General features: G+C 33.6%; 1 protein-coding gene across 1 annotated transcript; it reads right to left on the bottom strand.

The window, feature by feature from the left end:
• Positions 1-334: 334 nt before the first annotated feature.
• On the bottom strand, positions 335-21,912 carry LOC149787311 (putative tyrosine carboxypeptidase MATCAP2). The gene is made up of 5 exons (XM_089978369.1): positions 20,655-21,912; positions 13,267-13,543; positions 8,548-8,753; positions 4,712-4,811; positions 335-2,594 (listed from the first exon to the last, which is right to left on the bottom strand). The coding sequence occupies exons 1-5, from the start codon at positions 21,192-21,194 to the stop codon at positions 2,341-2,343; spliced, it is 1,377 nt and encodes a 458-aa protein (XP_089834495.1). The 5' UTR covers positions 21,195-21,912; the 3' UTR covers positions 335-2,340.
• Between the last annotated feature and the right edge of the window lie 382 nt (positions 21,913-22,294).

Raw genomic sequence — 22,294 nt, forward strand, 5'->3', positions numbered from 1 at the left:
CATTTTTCCTGTGCATTTTTGCCTTAACTGAGATAGCAGAGCAAAAGAAGCTGATCATTATAGATATCACTTTTTGCTAGCATGGAGGCCAGGCGTGCACATCAAGCTTATGATATTTTACAATATAATGAAAGAGTACTGTGTGTGTGTGTGTGTGTTTGTATATACATATACATACATACATATATATATATATATATATATATATATATATATATATATATATATATATATATATATATATATATATATATATATATATATATATATTTACAGAGAGAGAGAGAGAGAGAGAGAGAGAAAATTGATAACAACAAGCTTCAGAATGGTTTTCCCAATGTTTTGGGCTAAACAAGCTCTTTGTCATGAAAAAAAAGAAGTTACATATACTAAACTAATACTTCAAACAAAAATCTACAAAATAAATCTGGACTCCTACATATTTGGATATACATATATACATTATAAAGAGAAAGTACTATACATCATTACATGGAAATATCACTACAAGGCATTATCCTGTATAACTCACAACAGACAGCATTATATGATATGAAGTAGAACTGTATGCATGATGTACTTCATTATATGGCAGTCTCAGTATAAGGCAATATACTCTATGGTTCCCATTGATAGCATTATAATCAGGGAGTACTGTACTTCATTATAAGGCAGATTTACTCAAAGACAGTTTGTTCTATGGTAGATTTGGGTGCAACAAAAGCTTTTTACCATGGTATCTCTTAACATAGTGTGTCATATACCAAGGAACACTGCAATCATATTAGGAACCAACAATTTAGTTTTATGTGGCAGGAGACCAGATTTTTTAAAATAAAATTTCTGGCTCTCAAACAGATGGAAAATATATCTTGTCTGATTTATAGTTAACTTGCACATATATCCATTACGTTATTTCAAGGATTTTTTTAATTATTTTGAGATAAAAGAAGATATCTTGGCTTGAAAGGAAACTGAAGCCTCTCCCCACCAAAAATTTAAATGGTCAGTACCTTATAGGAGATGATTTTTCTATGTGTGTGTTAACTGTTGTATAAGTTGTAAATTAAATATTGTAACTAAAGTGGGATGATTAAGTGTACACTATAGCTGTAAAAGACATTGTGCTGCCATTAGAGGAAACAAAATAAGTATTGACACTGATGTCAACAAGTTACTACTTACACTGTTGATTTAATAAGGAAACTATGACTGGATGCCAACGTCTGGGCAAGATATTTATAAACATAGATTACAATGACACAACAAACAAAAATATATAGTGGACTAGAAAAATTACATCAAATTCAAACAAAATTCAGTTGCTCTCCTAAAAGTCCATGGATAATTCTTGGTCCTACTCAGGAGTACATGCACTTAACACAACAACATAAGCTAGTAAAAACTAAAAAAATGATTTTTTTTTCTTTCCTTCTTTTAATGTGAAAGTTTTCCAAAAATTGGATTGGGTCTGAATAAGTTTCACAACATTCATTTGGCCACCATCATGGCATATGTGATACGTGAAAAATGTGATTAAAGGATAAATATAATTATATTATTAATATTCAAATCAATCTGTCATAAATACAAGAATTTTGTTAAAAAATACTTAATTTTCGGAATTATTTTGTCATGAGTAATGAAAACATAATATTAAACATTAATACCTTTGTAACAAGATTACTCAGGAGTTTCCATATGTGTTTTTTTTTTTATGGAAACTAACCAAGAAATGGTACAATGAAAATGTACCATGATAGGATGTAAAAATGGGGGAAAAATATAGCAGTAGTAAACTAGTATACCAGTAATATTGTCCACCTCTACTCTATTGTTCCCATGAACAGCATTATAATGAGGGTATGTATGATGTACTTCATTATAAATACAGTCTTACTGTAAATTGGTATACTCTATGGCACCAGTGGGCAGTATTATACCATGCATGATGTTTTTCATTATAAAGTTTGCCAACTTGTATGTTAAAAAGCATTAACAGTATATCAATATATCAAGTATCAGCATCCAGTATATCACACATTTTATAATCACATTATTTGTAGAAGAAAATCTATCAGTCTATACATCTGTTGTATATACTCACATATACGATGGATTCAACTACAAAACTGAATAGACCCAGATCTGATGTAGCAAAATGCACTGGCAAATCTGTGTCTGTGCAGTCTATTAAGAAAAAAAAGAACAAATAAAACAGTCCCCAATCAGCTGGTGCAGCATGCAATGGAAGATCAGTGTCTATGTTGTTTGCAGTTGGACGAGACTGATAAGAGAGTATGTATGGTAAATATTAGCATAGGATAGGTTGCATATGTTTTATACTTCTCGCAGTACATCATCTGTAAGTCCATTTGCCTCTGCAATCCTGTCTAACAGTTTGTGGTATGTGTTGAGATCTTCCATGAAAAATGGAATCCGTGTGTTTTTAATGTCGGTATAATCTTTAAGCATGTTAATGTCCTCGAAGGCAATTTTTCCAAGTCTGACTAGCAAGTGAAAATCCAAAACTCTACGATGTTTCAGAATCTGAAGTGCTCCTTCCAAGTACACCTGATCCTTGCAGAAAGCACCTGTTAAAGATATTCATTTATACATGTACTAACATGACACTCAAAAAGAAGACATCTTGTTACAGGATAGCACGACATTAAACAAAGTTCAACACCTCATTCTTTGTGTAAGCATTTCTTCTAATGTGTACCAAAATTTATTAATAACTTTCTTTAGTCGATTTCTGAGAGGTTTAGTAAAGAAAAGGCCCAAGCTGGCATAAATTAATTCACCTGGCTGACAAGAAGTGACTTCAGTAGCAGCAGGTCAAATAATCTGGCTAAGTTAGTAAAAGAAGAACATCATTATTTGTATAAACAGGAGAGTGCTTGATACCATGATGGTCACTCTCAGATTTGGTCCAATTCTGTTAAGCTCTTTTTAGAAAATTGTTCCATTTTTAGTAACAGTGATTATACTTAGCAGCAAATAAACATCTTTTGTTAAGACTTTAAATGTCTTGATACTAGTATGCTTTCTATTAATTTGGTCAAATTCTGTAGAATAATTATTAGGTTACTTACACAACTAATTTCTTAAAACATTTTTCGATTAAAAAAAAGAAGCAAATTTGCATAACGTAAAGAGCGCCCTGATTTCTGCCTCCATCCGGTTCCTCACCACCTGCAGTTACTACCAATAAATATGAATGTACCAACTGATTTGCTCTTAAATTCATTTTCCACTCTTGCTATCTGCCATCCACCAAGCCTAATCAATGTACAAACAAATTAATTTTCTGCTCTTGCTATCTGCTATCCACCAATCCTAATCAGTGTACAAACTTAAATTCATTTTCCACTCTTGCTATCTGCCATCCACCAAGCCAAATCAGTGTACTAACTTAAATTCATTTTCCACTCTTGCTATCTGCCATCCACCAAGCCTAATCAATGTACTAACTTAAATTCATTTTCCGCTCTTGATATCTACCATCCACCAAGCCTAATGAATGTACTAACTTAAATTCATTTTCCGCTCTTGCTCTCTGCCAGCCAACAAGCCTAATCAATGTACAAACTTAAATTAATTTTCCACTCTTGCTATCTGCCATCCACCAAGCCTAATCAATGTACAAACTTAAATTTATTTGCCACCATTGCTATCTGCCATCCACCAAGCCTAATCAATGTACAAACTTAAATTCATTTGCCACCATTGCTATCTGCCATCCACCAAGCCCAATCAATGTACAAACTAAAATTCATTTGCCACCATTGCTACCTGCTATCCACAAAGCCTAATCAATGTGCAAATGATATATAAATAATTAATCACAGATGTTGAACATCTACTATATTTTTCTACAGTAAACATGATTAGTATTATTTGAACTTGGTTTCTACTTATCTACAGAAAATAATAGTGCATGGCACAGTTCTTAATAATAGTGATTGTCTCAGTTGACAAGACCATCCATGATAATAGCCACTGTAACTTAATGCAAGCAAAAAAGATCAATCACTATGCGAGCAGTTAGATTAAAAAAAGCCAGTGTAACCTGAGTAAAACCATCTTATTATTTTCTGCAAATTATTATGAAGCTTAACTCAATTAAACTTCATTATATTGGTCCATGTCTCATTTTTAGTTAGCCATTGATTAAATTTACTTGTGCTTATTGATCTACAAACAAGCCTCAATCATATGCCACCCTTAATCACCAGCATTTTTCATAGTTATGTGAAACTGGGTGGGTAATCAAGGAAGCACTGTATTATAATTATCCCACAATAAACTGAGCCTTTAGAGTTAATTACCAGATCATCTCTATCTCAAGGAAGCACTGTATTATAATTATCCCACAATAAACTGAGCCTTTAGAGTTAATTACCAGATCATCTATATCTCAAGGAAGCACTGTATTATAATTATCCCACAATGAACTGAGCCTTTAGAGTTAATTACCAGATCATCTCTATCTCAAGGAAGCACTGTATTATAATTATCACACAATGAACTGAGCCTTTAGAGTTAATTACCAGATCATCTCTATCTCAAGAGCACTGTGCAATAAGTTGGTACCAATATCTCAAAATGATACTCTATAAAAGGTAACAAAGACACAGTGCCTCCTATTTGTAAACAATTATGGTATTCAATTTTGCATTACTAAAATTGTCTGCCTAATATATACCTGACAGAGATGTGTCCTTTTGGCCCCTTTTGGCCCTTATACAGTAGTCCCATCTCACATTAGGGTCACTGACAAATCTTCCAAGGTCTCTGAATAGCTCCTAGAACAAAATACAGGAAATATTCTTCTTTCAGGAAATAAAGTGACATGGCTGAATAATTTTTCAAATTAGATGGTATAGCCATTTATCTCTCTTCATTCAGGAAATAAAATGAAGGGAAAAAAAAGAAACAATCTTGGTAACCCAACAAACTCAGTGGGCCACATAATGGGCTACATAATATAACTGCCATCTAATACTGAACTGTAAACTCTAAACTCAGTGGGCCACATAATATATCACTGTCATCTAACTATCTGAATTCAGAACAAGCCATGATATCATTTAGTAGTCATCTGGACAACCTGAATTCAGAACAAGCCATGATATCATTTAGTAGTCATCTGGACAACCTGAATTCAGAACAAGCCATGATATTATTTAGTAGTCATCTGGACAACCTGAATTCAGAACAAGCCATGATATCATTTAGTAGTCATCTGGACAAACCTGAATTCAGAACAAGCCATGATATCATTTAGTAGTCATCTGGACAACCTGAATTCAGAACAAGCCATGATATCATTTAGCAGTCATCTGGACAACCTGAATTCAGAACAAGCCATGATATTATTTAGTAGTCATCTGGACAACCTGAATTCAGAACAAGCCATGATATCATTTAGCAGTCATCTGGACAACCTGAATTCAGAACAAGCCATGATATTATTTAGCAGTCATCTGGACAACCTGAATTCAGAACAAGCCATGATATCATTTAGCAGTCATCTGGACAACCTGAATTCCAAACGAGCCATGATATCATTTAGTAGTCATCTGGACAACCTGAATTCAGAACAAGCCATGATATCATTTAGCAGTCATCTGGACAACCTGAATTCAGAACAAGCCATGATATCATTTAGTAGTCATCTGGACAACCTGAATTCAGAACAAGCCATGATATCATTTAGTAATCATCTGGACAAACCTGAATTCAGAACAAGCCATGATATCATTTAGTAGTCATCTGGACAACCTGAATTCAGAACAAGCCATGATATTATTTAGTAGTCATCTGGACAAATCTGAATTCAGAACAAGCCATGATATCATTTAGTAGTCATCTGGACAACCTGAATTCAGAACAAGCCATGATATTATTTAGTAGTCATCTGGACAACCTGAATTCAGAACAAGCCATGATATCATTTAGTAGTCATCTGGACAACTTGATTTCATAACAAGTAATAATAATATGTAGTGACCCCATGAACTACCTGAATTCAGAAGAAGTTATAATATGTAGTAGTCTTCTGGACAACCTGAATTCAGAACAAGCCATGATATCATTTAGTAATCATCTGGACAACCTGAATTCAGAACAAGCCATGATATCATTTAGTAGTCATCTGGACAACCTGAATTCAGAACAAGCCATGATATCATTTAGTAGTCATCTGGACAACTTGATTTCATAACAAGTAATAATAATATGTAGTGACCCCATGAACTACCTGAATTCAGAAGAAGTTATAATATGTAGTAGTCTTCTGGACTACCTGAATTCAGAACATGTCATGATACCTAATAGTCCACTGGACTACCTGAATTCAAAATAAACAGCCTTGACCCAGCATTCTGGTATCCTTGAGATCTGGGCACATGAACTGTCTGATTCCAAGTGATAAAAAATTCTTCTTCAACATGCATATTTGTCTCTAAAGAAATTTCTATGTCACCAAAACAATCAAATTCTGCCCCCATTTTTACCTGCGTAGCATAGTGTAGAATGGAAGAATCTGGGCAGTATAAGGGAGAATGCTAAGTAGGGGCAAGTACTGTCTTCATTCATGCATAATATGCACCTAAATGCAAACAGCATAGACCTGGATCTGCTTGTATAATTGAAAATTGTATGTACTCTCTGTTGTGTTTAATCATACATAAAACAATCAGCTTACATCCAGAGCCACCAGTGACCTATATGATGGCAAATCTGAGTAGATCTACTGGTTGTTTGTTAGGTTGTGTGCATTTTATCCATGAGGAAAAATCATCAAATTAGTATTTTTAAAAATGACAGGAGGAAAAATCAGGTCTGGTAATCATAAAAGTCAGAATTTACATTAAAATTTTGAATTTTAGCTTCCCCCATCAACCAATCAGAAACAAGCTTTAAAAATAACGTCATTTGTAATTGGCTGAAGGAAAATAGCAAGTTATATGGTTTCCGTACCAGATGTGGATGAAAGAAGCTGTTGAGGAAAGAAAAAAGTCCCTGGAAGAAGGGCTGTATACTTAAGTAAATTAAGTACAAGCATAATGCAAATAATTTTCATAAACATTAAATTTCTTCAACCACAGAATGTGGCATCAAGGTTTCATTTGTAAAATATATGATCTCTTTAAATAAAGACAAAAGAAAACAAAATATTTATGCTTGGGAAAAATTCTGTATGCTAATGTTTATATACAGGTAATATTAAACTGCACTTTGATAACTGTTACAACTGCACTTTGATAACTGTTACAACTGCACTTTGATACTGAGTCAACTACTAATGATTTCAAAATTATTCAATCCTACACAGAGTAGAATCTCTCCCAAAAGATACCAGGAATTGTAAGTCACCATGGTTGAAAAAAAAATTCATGTTAGAGACCAATAACTTAACCAGTTTGGGATGGAATGTAAAAACTGTGTTTTATAAGTACGTATAATGTACATACTATCTATACTCACTTGTAAGATGAGTCCAACTACAAACTGCACAGACCCAGATCTGCCATTGTATAAAATGCTGGCGGATCTGAGTCTGTACAGTTTGTTAGGAGTAATCAGTAGAACAAACAACACAGACCCAGATCTACAGGTGCATTAAGCTATGGCAGATCAGGTTCTTTGTTGTTTGCATTTTGAATCAACTTATAAACAAGTATATATGGCACACGTACATAGAATATACTAATTAACATATTAAAACAGTTTTAAGTGTCTGCTTAAACTTAAGCTTGTTAATTACTAATCATCAAAAATTTACAAGCTTAATTAGCAAGAAAACTGAATTCCCAAAATTATAAGGACTTAATTGTGTAGCATATGATTTCATTGTGCCAAAGTTGTGTACTTCACATCCTGCACCATTTATGCAAAGTTTTAAATTTTTGCACAGCTCTCTATCAGACATTATTCCTGTAGTAGTAGTAGTAGTAGTAGTAAATTTATTATCTTTAATATTTTATGAAGTTTTAATAAGTTGTTTTAATTTTCGATCATCAAATGAATAAAAATGGAAAGAGGAAAATTGAGGCCTAGTGACCATATATTATGTTTGATGTTCAATGTTTGATGGTGATAAAGCAAGCTCTGAGCTTGAGTCTGAAACTGAATTAACACCATCAAATATTGAATCAGAAATCAGTTCCTATACTTGTATACTGCAGTTTTATGATAGGTGATACATTTAGGAACTAAATTTTTCCTCACAATCAAATATACATCCCACAGCCCCACAAACATAGCCTACCAAAGACTATCATGCAGTATGGCATACATTTTGGTCAGCATCACTTTCATAACATTTTAGATGGTCAGTATAACTTACATGCATTTGATCCAAGAAAATGTAATGATACTTGTTGGTACAACTCTAAATGTTGGGTCACCTTTGTTAACTGCATGTCATTATGATTTGCAGTCAACAGAGGTGACCCATGAATTATGTTTTAATGAAACAACATGTAAAATTATATCAGGTACAATTAGGAACTGATCTACTTTCTAGAACTATACCTTAAATGAAAGAAATGCAGCCTTGTATGCTGTATAGTATAGAAGGGCAGCCCGCCAAAGACATGGATCTTTTCTGAAGAGGACACTGTGCAAAGAAGCGAGACCCTCCTCTGTAGGGTTGAAATTCATGAGACCCATGTCTTTTCTTATCTTCCAGTTATTCCAGGGATATTCCTTATTATTACAGGTCCTCAAGTAGTGAGTCCCTGTGCAAATGCAATGCAAAATTATATGCCTTGCAAGCTTTCTGATGATGTGATGTAAATAATAATTATAACACAGTACTGACCTGTCTATAATGAAGATATATAAACATATCACATTATTTGCCTTTGTATAATAAAGATACCTAATCATATCACAGTATTTGCTTGTGTATAATAAAGATACATAAACATATCACAGTACTGACCTGTCTTTAATGAAGATATATAAAAATATCACTGTACTGACCTGACTTTAATGAAGATACATAAACATATCACATTACTGACCTATTTATAATGAAGATACATATCACATTATTGACCTGTCTATAATGAAGATACATAAATGTATCACATTACTGACCTGTCTATAATGAAGATACATAAACATATCACATTACTGACCTGTCTATAATGAAGATACATAAATGTATCACATTACTGACCTGTCTATAATGAAGATATATAAAAATATCACAGTACTGACCTGTCTTTAATGAAGATACATACAAATATCACAGTACTGACCTGTCTATAATGAAGATATATAAATCGTATCAACATTATTTGCCTGTGTATAATGAAGATACAGAAACATATCCTGTATTTACCTGTGTATAATGAAGATACAGAAACATATCCTGTATTTACCTGTGTATAATGAAGATACAGAAACATATCCTGTATTTGCCTGTGTATAATGAAGATACAGAAACATATCCTGTATTTACCTGTGTATAATGAAGATACAGAAACATATCCTGTATTTACCTGTGTATAATGAAGATACAGAAACATATCCTGTATTTACCTGTGTATAATGAAGATACAGAAACATATCCTGTATTTACCTGTGTATAATGAAGATACAGAAACATATCACTGTATTTGCCTGTCTGTGCAGATGAACATACAAATGCTTGTAGGAGGGACTTTCTGTAAAATCACTTTCTTAAATATGACCATCTCTTCTGGACTGAAAAGATGTCATTATAAGAATTGTGCTTCTCTTCAGATGAGACAAAATGAAACAAATTTACTATTTTTGTGTTGGGCATGATGGCTTCTTATCAAGGGGTGGCCTCAACCGAGGAATGAAGATCATTAGTTACTAATATTTCTGGAACATTAGTGGAGGTGGTGTATGCACCTCCATTTCATATGTGTTTATTATTACTGAAATTTATTCTGATAGATTTTTGATTTTTTCAGATTTACACATAGAAATTAAATTTATAAGCATAATGTATAAGTGTGTGTGCGTGTGTCTCATTTGGATTTTTAACGGTGCTTCAACAATTTTGCAGTCATATAATTATGATGTATACAGTGTGGCAGTTGTCATGGAATTGAATAAATCTCTTTATTTATTAAATACATGTACTCAGATTTCATTTTTTGTGTACAATGATATCCAAGGGTGATTTATATATATTGTACAAATATTTCGAAACAGTGAGTTTGGTTCATCCTATGTTGCACATGCAAAGTGCTTTTAATGGAAAAAACTGATATTTATCAGCAGGGCTACATCATCTGTGCATAAATACCTCACCGTAGGACAAAATCTTTACATTACGGAATGTCTCATCAGTGAGCAGTCTACTAAAGGACTTGCAAATCTTCTGCTCTAGAGGTATGTGAGTTATTTATTAATTTCTTTTGTATACTATAGGTTACAACTATTGTACTACCACATTTATTTTTGTATATTTTCTATGTAACTCCAGCATGTGTAGTATAATGCAAATATTTTCTATTCTTGTACATGACTTAACAGGAGATCAATATTAGCAATAAAGTTGCATTTTATAAAGAAACATTTAGTATCATAGGATTCTTATCAGACACAGGTAGGTTCACTTCTGAGCCTGTTTATTGCTTTGTAATTTTGTGCCAATAATGTAATTTGTACAGCTTACCATATATAACGTCACTACATGTTATCGTATATGCCCGTCACTCTTAGTACACAGTGTTAAATTTATTTTCAGCTGATCAGAGCTGACCATGGTGATCAGAGCTGAGCATGGCAACTGTGGAGCTGACCATGGTGGTCAGGGTTGATGGGGTACCAGCTGTTAGCACAGAAGTTGGCCATGATGGCTGTGGTGCTGGCCATAGCGGCTGTTGAGCTGACGATGGAGCTGGTAATGGAGCAGGTTGATTGGCCGCCGTGCAGCTGCTTGAACGGTGTGTTGCTGGTTGAGTAGCAGGTGATTGGGCACTGCTGACCGATTGGTGGGCACTGACTGACCAAGGAATTGTATGGTGGTCGGTGACTACCTGTAATGCTGACTGCTTGATTTACCAATGTGACTGGTAGCCAAGTATTCTAGTGATGGAGTGTTTTGTGTAACTCCACACATGTAATCTTTTAGCCGTGGGCTAATTTTGGGGTTTGTTACACCCAGTATTTTGGGGCTGTAAAGATATTTTGTATGATATCTATCCCATTGTTTCATCATTTTACTATTTGAGTAAAGTACCTTTTTTTCTCTCACTATTTGAGTGAATACATTTTACGATATAAGTAAAGTACATCATTTTTACTATTTCAGTAAAACACATCATTCTCTTCATCATGTGAAATTACTGTGAATCATTAACCTTTGTCCTTGTGCTGTGTAAGGTCATTTACTTGTATTCACATTTATGTTACATTATTAGGTTCATGAGGATTGTGTTAATTTGTCCAATATTTCAATCTTATGCACACATATATTAATCATAAGTCTTTTTCCATTCAAGTCAGTAAACATTGTATTTGTATCACCATCAAAAGTGTTCTGTTATAAATCTGAAATCCAACCTGGTCATCTTGTTACAGTGGTTTATAGTGATTTATAGCACTGCTTTCAACCCTTTCTTTAACGAACCATACATTATGCGACCGATCCAGTGGCCTAGTGGTTAGAGCATCCACCTGAGATGCTGGAGGTCATGGGTTCAAACCCCAGCAGAGTCATACCAAAGACTTATAAAAAAATGGTTCTAACAGCTGCCTCACTAGGAATTCAACATTAAGAGGTTAGTGTTAGGACTGGTTGGCCTGGTGTCAGGATAATGTGACTGGGTGGGACATCATGCTACATGTCTGCAGTATGATGCCCCATGCTAGGCATCACTTTAAACTGCCACACTGCAGACATCATAGCGATATGACTTAAAAATTATTAAAGCTACCATAAAAATCTAAATCACACACACAGTCATGCTCAGTAAAGGACACACTAGAAAAGAACTATACCATTGGAAGAAGACCAGTGAGCAGAGCTGTTTTGGTAGGCTATAAATATGACCAACCTACTCATATCTTACTAGTTATTTAGCATGTGTTCTGCATTTGCAAGCACTAGTGATATGGTGACTTTATACTTTGGATATCCTTAGCCATGCTTTTTTACTTATAACTCTAACCTCTTTCATATATAAGTCACTAATGGTTAAGTGCTGCAGGTCAGTTACCATAACCTAACAAGAACCATGGCAGAACAGCTTACAATAAGCAACACTGACACTGATGCACTACTAAATGAACTTTAGTCTATATGATAACGTACTAAGTAAGTTAAACAATGAGACATAGGCTTTATTAACCGTACAGAATGAGAAGACTATCACATCTAGCTGTTTTGGGCATGGCTAACCTCTAAATGGATTTTTTAAACCTCCAACAATTGTTGTAATGCAGGAGCATGCTTTGTCTGAGCCCTTTGACATGTATAAACTAAACAATGCTGCATGTTACCATTACCACATTATATAACACAGAGCCAAGATTCAGTCTGTTTTCCCCTTTATATAACTGATATTTTAATGGTAGAACACTCCCTTTCCTCTGTTTCTGGAGGAAAAAAACCACTAAGACAATTTGTTACACTTGACAGACTTACCAAACCTTAATCACTGACATAGATCATGGCCTATCATTTTCATAATAATGGTATCATACTTCATCAAAATAAATGTTTTATATATATACTGTTTCCCCTAAGGCCTGCATAGGGACCTGGCAAGCCCATGGTGCATGCCAAGTGTTTATGGCTTGTTTAAGGATAATCAGGAACATGTGAGAATGTGGTGCCATGATGTACTGCTAGCCCTATGCCTTTAACTCACACAAGTTGACCTGTTTGTCTAGGTACAATGACCTGAAAAATCAATTAGAAATAATTTAAGAAATGTAAATACTGACCCATTCAACCGTTACACTTATGTCCAACATTAAACCTACGCATAACTTCAAAAACTTATATCCAGGCAATGTAATAACAAGTTCCATTAGGAGGGGTTTTCAATTTGAATTTTATTCCATCCATATAATTATTCTTTTCATATGTTTACAGTAACAGCTATATATCTGAACAACAATACAGGGTTTCTTTCATCTTCACATTTCAAGTATGGAAACCTTCTATATCAGAATGAAAGTTTACTTTAAAAAGACATATTGCAAATACTCAAGTAGAAATTCATTCAACCTCAAAGCAACATGGAGCTATATCCTTACCAATCTCATGCCTTAATAATCCCTCAACCCAATTTTCTCTCAGGTTGATGATGCGTACATTTAGCATGGCCTTTCCTCTCACTCTAGTCATTGAGCCACGAGATAGAATCTCCTCAGACAAGTTTACCCCAATCTCTCGTTCCAGATTTTCACGTTTTAAGTACTGTTGTATGATAGCCATGATTTGGGATCGACCCAGAATTTTGCCACCTGTCTCTTCCTCAAATTTTTCATAGGTTCCATAGTTGTCAATTGCATTCTCCATAATCAAAATAGCCTGTAACACAGAAAACAGGAAACAGATGATTTGTGGTGGACTGGGGTGTATTGTAAATTTTGTCAATAATATAGGGAAGAGGATTAAAATCCTCGTACAGTGTATATCAATCTATGTGTATTAGTAAAAAAATTCTTGACTGTCTAACTGATTGATTGATTGATTGATATATTGATTGATTGACTGATGTGTAACAGCAATCAATACATGAAAGCTACTGATTGCTTAGGCAATCTGAAGAAAGTGCAATTGTCTGTAGATGTAACATATTGACCAAACCAACATGGGCAGGGTTTGAACCTGCACCCTTTTGAGCCATGAGTCCAGCATGCTAATCACTGATTGCCAAATTAATGTGGGGGATAGGTTCATCATCAAGTATGGTCTTATGTTAGAAAAATCAAATCACATATACAGATTCAGGATTTGAACCCACACTCTTCAAGTCACGAGTCCAGCATGCTAACCACTAAATCACTGCAACATAGTGCAAGATGGGCCTATCATTAAACATGAGATTATTCTGGAGAATAATAGTCATATGTCCAGATTCAGACAGATTAAATCACAAATCTTCTGAAATACTTCCAATGATAACATATCAGCTTCATTATAATTATTCCCATGAACACCACCTGCTGACTTGACTGGTTTAATCTGATTACATTTATATCATACAGTGTGGCTTTAAAAATCAATATCCAACCTATCTCCTGTGATATTTCCAATATTTTCTTGGAGAATCTTGGGAAATTAGTAAAATTCCAAGTCTGCCAACAACGAGACCAAATCTGTGTTTGATACTTCAGTACTTTGTGAGACTTTATGACATATCAGCTATCAGGGTGTAAGTTTTCTTGCAGTAAAAGTTGAGTTCATGATCAAAGGTTCTTCTAAAGTGACAAGAGTTGGATAAATCTGGGCTGGAGGAATGCATTTGTTTCACCATTCATCACCCTACTGTCAGTCACAGTTAAGGAAGAAAATAAATATTTTGCCATAGTCTAATGATTTAGCAATTTACATGTATGTAAAACATTCAGCTTAGTACATAAAAATAGGCCTGCGTTGGTTCGAGTCTAAGATTCAGCCAATGTGGGTATGTGAGAAAGCTTGCCAGTAGCTTCTCGTGGGTTGGTGGTTCTTTTCGGGGTTTTCCCGGGTTCTTCCTCCACCATTAATACTGGCCGCCATATATAGCCTATTGTGTGCTGAAAAATGGCGTTAAACCCCACAACAACAACAACAACAACAACATAAAAATAGCAAAACAAGAGCTATTTAATAACTTTCGTGTAACTTAATGTTGTAGGTACCAGACTCGGAAATAACATAATATTTGTTGTGAAATCTTATTCCACCACCCCTCATACCCCAGTAAAAAAAAAGCTTGGGGAAAAATAAAGGTAGCTCGTTACATCCACGGCTGCATAAGAATCACAGCTAAGACACTGGGATATTAATATACCGGTAGGCCACTTAATGGCCACTGTTACAAAATAAAGGTGTTTGTTGTTAATTACAAATTTTGAAGAAATATACTTGAGAAAGGTGTTTTTGGTGAATAATAATTTGGACGTAATATAATCTATATAACTGTAAACCTCATGATTTAATCTGAACACTATTTTCTTATTTTCTATGAGCTACAATTATATTTTATTATCTTTTCCTGCTTTTACCTCACTTTCTTTTCTTTATATTAAGTATGGCTTGATTTACATCTTGGCATGCGTTTGATTACGACCACTAATTCCTTTTAATTTAGGATACCCAGACTTTTAATACACTTTTTAAAAAAATCTCAATATACTTTTAGCATCTTTCAGGTCTTAACCTGTGCTTTCTTTTAGTTACCTGAACTCTAAATTGGCTTTTAAAAATTGTTTTTTTTTAAAGTGCTTTGCTTGCTTACAACTTATGTTCCATGCTGTGTAATTTGTCTCATTACATTTATGTATTATGGTATGTTTTTATCTCATGTAAATCATACTGATTTAATGTCTTTTTTACTTTATGTAATGTTGGTAAGAAAAGCTTGTCATAGCTTTTGTTTAATCATTGTTTTAATCATGCAGACTATGAATACATCTGATCTTATCTCACCTAAGTTTATCTTATATTTCAGGTTACATATCGTCCCTTCTTGGGCATGCATATTCAATACTATTATTTGTACAATTACATGTTGCTTGTATCTTAATAATTATCAATATCTGCCTGGGTAGAAAAATGGACAAAGGGTGTCTCATGTATTGATATCTGCTTGAGAAGACAAATGGGCAAAGGGTGTTTTATTTATTGATATCTGCTACAGAAGATAAATGGGCAAAGCGTGCCTTATTTATTGATATCTGCTTGAGAATACAAATGGGCAAATGGTGTCTTATTTATTGATATCTGCTTGAGAAGACAAATGGGCAAAGGGTGTCTTATTTATTGATATCTGCTTGAGAAAACAAATGGGCAAAAGGTGTTTTATTTATTGATATCTGCTTAAGACAAATGGGCACAGGGTGTCTTATTTATTGATATTTGCCTGAGAAGACAAATGGCACAGTCTTATTTATTGATATCTGCTTGAAAAGAAAATGGGCACATGGTGTCTTATTTATTGATATCTGTCTGAGAAGACAAATAGGCAAAGGGTGTTTTATTTATTGATATCTGCTTGAGAAGACAAATGGGCAATGAGTGTCTTATTTATTGATCATCTTACCAATAAGCTGAAAAATTCACTTTAACATTTTTAATTCTTTCCTAGATTTTCTTTTCTTTCAAGGATAATTCAGCATTCTAAACTGATTTAAAGTTCGATGAAAAATGTTGATTTAGAGATATATGTTTGAAAGATATCTCTGCACAGCAAATCTTGATCTCTCATGTTTGTACTTTGGAATTATCAGATGTATCATCTTGTCCATATTTCAGTTTTCTCTCTAAATAACAAAAGTTGAATGCTTGTATAAAAATATTGCACAGTATTAATAAGACACAAAAAACAAACATACACATTGCTTCATATGTTAATGATTTCCATCATGTTTTACCTAATTTTGGACATTAAATCTTTCTTTCATACTTAAGGGTACATATTAAATTATATCAAGGACGGTTCATCTTCCTAATGATCTCTGCCAACATTTTGCCTCAACAGTTTTTGTACTGAGTAAATTTTACTCAGCTTGGATAGATAATTCTTAAGTGTTGCTACACCTTATACAATTCTACACAAATACCTAACAAATACTGTATAATATATGCACACACACACACACACACACACACACACACACACACACACACAGAGTAAATTTAATAATAATAATAATAATAATAATAATTATAATAATGAGTCTTCCACTAAATTCAGCCTTGGAATCATCAGCTAAAAATAATGGATCAAGAGATTAAACATCTGAATCCTCAAGTCTTTAAAGTCAAAACTGTTTGCAAAAGGAAAGAAAAACTCTTTGATAGTCTATAAGGTCAGTCAGGTTTCCTATACTGAAAATTGGTGTATTTATGTGCATATAAATTATTATGGTTTTGGCAAAAAATGACATTTCAATACGTATTTTTGTGGATTAAAGAGTTCTTTTGTCTTGTAACAAATTCATAGGGAGAGTAAACTGGTTTGTAGAAGCTATAAAATCCATTCAAATTTGTACCACATAAGAAGTCAATTCACAGTACTGTATATACTTTTGTATAGGTTAAATCACAGATGCAGATCTGTTATCATATAATGTGATGGTATATCTATATCTATACAATTTGTAAAGAGTAATCAATAGAACAAACAACATAAACCCTGATCTGTGCATTATGAAATGTCAGGTCAAGATCTATGCTGTCTGAACCCAACTTAAATGTGCTATGCATGAAACATCACATGTGCTTTTCATATGCATCCATGTCCCTATTAACCATAATGACCATATTGAAATGCATAGCAACAGGCAATCACATATGAGACATCTTAATGTGCCACCAAATGTAACATGAAAAAATTATGCAGAGCCATACTGGAGGTCAACTCTAAACCTCCTGAAAAAGCAGGGCAATCTGCCACCTGAGCTATCACATACACTAAATAATGTTCAGACCTTAACTTCATTATTGTATGAAACAAATTCAGCCATTATACTATCAAAATTGATTCTCATTTTGAAAGATTGACTCCTTAGTGACAAAGAACAACATGATAAAAATTAAGAACTGAAGAAAAACAGTAATAAGACTTGAAAATATTATTGATTACAGAAATAAGGATGTGTGTAAGAAACATTAATATTACAAAATATCTGATATTGCTGGCAGTTTGGCCCCCTTCTTTTGAAGTCCCTCCCAAGAAGGGGTGGCTGGCAGTTTGGCCCCATTAGTTTGAAGTCCCTCAAGAAAGGCCAGTCTTGATAGTTAGAATGCAACCTTCCATTTTGTGATATATTAGGGATTTACTTTTATTTGCTTGTACCAGCTTATGTGCAATTCATGGTTGCCACATACTACAAATGAAATATTCAACATACAATGTATTTGCCATAAATGCAATATATATATATATATATATATATATATATATATATATATATATATATATATATATATATATATATATATATATATATATATATATATATATAGGTGTAGCTTTTTAATGAAAAGCTTGATTATGGACAAGTACATTCTGGTACAATTTGGTTGTTTAGTTTTGTATTCCACAGCATCATATTATGGTTATATCATGCTGATGCAAGTAGATCAAATTATTTTGCCCAAGCAGGTGAGCACCAGGTTAATCCAATGCTGAACCTGCTGACATGTCAACCATTGATCCAATGGAGTTCCTTTCCAGGCAAGTAGACCTTTCAGAATTTTCCAGTCATACAGAAGAATTATCCACGAGTTTTGATACCAAAAATGTGCATTACTTTCACAAAACCTTGGTTACCATGAACATCACACTATGTGACTGCCACATGTTTGAAGGGCGTCAAAGTAGACAGCAGTAGGGCTTGGCTGACTCTGGGCATTTCTCATCAATATGTCTCAAGGTCTGCATTTTTAAGATAAATGTGCAGAAACCATTATTTTCTTATCAGACTTACCATGACTAAAACTTTTGACCCTTTGACCTCGGAAGCTTTTTTATTACCCAAAGAGCAAGTTATCCACCATGCCTGGTCAAAGAATTCACTCAAGAACAAACATTATTCTGAAAACCAATTTTTCTTTGAGCCACAATGACCTTGACCTTTGACCATATGACCCCAAAATCAATATGCCTCTTTCATATGCTAAGGGCAGGCCCTTCACAAACTCTGGTCAGAGCAAGTTGCCTACAATTAAAGTTATGATGCAAAAGTAATTTTTCTTCTTCCATCACAATGACCTTGACCTGTCACATTTTGATCCTGAAATCAATAGGTTTCTTTCTTACCCAAAATCAGTAATCCACACACATGAAAAAAGGTACGTAGTCAAGATATTCAGTTTTGCGCTAAAAGTTTTCCTTCTTTCATTCAGAATGACCTTGACTTTTGACCCCACAATCAAAAGGTTTCTTTCTTATTCCAAGTGCATGCCATGCATAATTGTTGGTCCATGTCTGTGATGTAGAACTTAACCCTATTGTGTGGAAACCATTTTTCTTCTTTTTTCGGTCACATTAACCTTGGTTTTTGACATTTTTGACACCAAAATCAATAGACTTCTTATCAGAAAGAACTTATCTTTAAGGTTTGGCAAAAGTAAAATAGGTTAAGTAGAAACGAAGTTAACATGCTGAAAAAGAAAATCTGATAAACAATTGGATGGGTGGACACATGAATAGAGACAGACAGGGTCAGAGCATAATATGCTCTGCCAAGTGGCAGGTGTATAAAAATTGATGCCCATGACAATAAATTAATAGCAATTACTTATAGAATGAGGTCTACATTGCCTCTCAATTTAAATTAAACCACTTGGCAAGCACTGCACATTCTGATTTTGTGGTACATGCATGTAAAACATGGGTTGATTAAGATAATGTTAGTATGTATTGTGTAGGCTGGTGAATTTAAAGTGTCTTTGTGTAGGTTTATTTGTTGATCAGTGCAGCTATAATTAGGCTTTAGAACTGGCATTGTGCAAATAATGACAAAAGCAGCATACAATTACATGATAAAGATGATAACAAACAATGCTCTTAATTTAAATCCTGACATTACATGTTGTTGTCTTGATAGAGCATTACATGTATTTCCAGCATTCTTTCTAACAAATGTTGGAAATCATTAATTAAATATACACCAGTGGTTTTTTGTTTGATTTTTAAACAACTGGTCTTATTATAAAAGAAATACTGTTTACTGTGTTGGTCCAATTCACATAGCATTTATAACAGGACTATAAGAAAAGATGCAAATTTTAGGAATGTGGTAGAAGAACTATATATTCAACCACAACCTGGGTCACGTAAACAGCATACACATTACTGTATCAGTAAAAGTTATAATGCGAGCAAATTAGATTAAATAACTAATCTTAGTTTCATGACAGCGAACTGGACTGTCTCTTTTTAATATTGAAAATAAGATTTTATTTGACATTCTAGTGAATAACCAAGACTTCACCAGACTATAAAATGAATGTAATATAGTCATAACATTTTTGATCAGCTACAGTTTGGGCAAAGGAAAGTAATAATACAAATCAAACATACTACTGCCTTGCCAGTTAAATGTTATTAACAATTTCAGAGAATGGAAATATTTAATACTATATATATTCACATAAAATTTCCAATGTGCTGTAGGCATTTTTCTTTACACAATTATACATTTTCTAAATAGCTGCATAAATGAAGTTTTTGATAAAAGTTCAATCTGCAGTAATTGTTAAGAAATTAATATCTTTATTAAATAAAATGGAATTTCAGAATGATCACAATGCAAAACAAATAAATAATCAATATTCCATATTTCATATGGAAAAATGAATTAAAGGTATCAATAATTGGTATCTATCCTATATTTTGCTTATCTTGTAGCAAAATCTTACATAAGAAAATAAAATTAAATTAAAAAAGACCAAATTTCAATATTGTCAATAGATGCATAATTACCTGTGTCATGTATTTATCTGATGGTTTTCCCAAACGTTCCAAAATGTCCAGATCTGCAGGAAAGCGGTACAGAAACAGAGGATTATAATTATAATTAGCTCTCATAAATCTTTCTCGCTCTGATTTTTCATTCTCAGGTTTTATAGCTGACAGGATGGGCAATTTTTTTCGCCTTTCATGAGCACCTGGAATTAAATGTTGTGGCAGTGGGTTGGCAAGTCGACTAGGTGGAAGAGATAGAGGAGTTGGAGATCTTGTGTGTAGCACTGGCAGTTTCGTACACATTGATCTGTCACTGTCTGTTCTCTTCAGTGAATTCAAATTTGTGTCCTCACTTTCAAGTTGAATAATTGATGTCATGGATACATAATGTTTCCTCAGCTTGTATTTACGACCTTTTTTCTTCTTTTTTCCATTTGACTTTCCATTTAATGCACATTTTGATGAAACTGCTCTTTTGGTATTTTCTGCATTATTTTTCCCACTGCAAACTTTATGTCGTTTTTCTAGCATTACTGGCATAACTATGTTGTTATTCATCTGCACAGGGCATTTGAATCTTCAATGTCAAGATTTAAAATAGATAAATTACAGATGTGCCAGTGAAGATGAAATGCATACATTATCTAGAGGCAGAAATTTTGGTTTATACCTCATTTTTATGTATACCTAATCAAATTGTACCTACTGCAGTAAACAAACGCATAAAAGTATGATTATATGTAATGATCACTGCACGAAGAAAACAAAATGATGAAAAACTTCACGAATTAGACCACCATATTTCTCTTTAGCTTCAACTTAAATAATTGAAAAATCCCCAAGCAAACTCTATCAGCAAGAGAAACTTGAGCACCTATGTGTAGCGTGAACTGGTTGTGCACTAAAAATAAAATAATCAAACTGTACATAACAAAAGTCAGTTCCATTAGTTAATTTAATACAATTACTGGAACGATTCTGTTAAGAATTATAAGTTTTTTGGTAGAAATGCAACCATAACTTATGGCTGTTACACTCAGATTTGAAACCTTCTCCAATTATCAAAAATATCATGCCCAAATTATTTGGCCGGATTTCGAATTGCAAGCACGATGCAGTTTTAATTCTGTGCCGAAATTGAATGTACCTTATTAAGCTTGTCTTACTCTGATGTGGAAATGATGCAAAAACGCTGGTTTGTAATATGCACCTGTCTGAAGTTTGCTGCATACAGCCCAAGAATAATGTCAGTCGCTTTTTAAACTGCCTTCACAAATTAACGGTACGACGCTCAACCTTGGCAACAATCAATACGGAAGAGTCTTCCGGTTTAACGAAAGACTGTAAGAGTTGTCTCCCTAAAATCATTTCGGCAGACGCGCGTTAAATTACGGTGATGATGATAATAATAATAATAATAATAAATAGGACTTTGTATAGCGCCTAATCTTTAGAAGCGCTAAGCGCTTTACAACATTAGACAATACCTATAAGATAAAAAGCATATAATTATATGATTACAAAAACAAACACCATGAAATTAGAAAACATAAAAAAACATGCTGAGAATATTTAAGGTAGGAAACATTATTAGGACTTTTAAGTTTGTTCTTGCAGTTGAAATGAAATAAGTGAGTTTTGAGAGCACTCTTGAATGG

The sequence above is a fragment of the Sinohyriopsis cumingii genome, chromosome 12, assembly GCF_028554795.1.
Source record: "Sinohyriopsis cumingii isolate HCF-2022 chromosome 12, ASM2855479v2, whole genome shotgun sequence".
Classification (NCBI taxonomy): Eukaryota; Metazoa; Mollusca; class Bivalvia; order Unionida; family Unionidae; genus Sinohyriopsis; species Sinohyriopsis cumingii.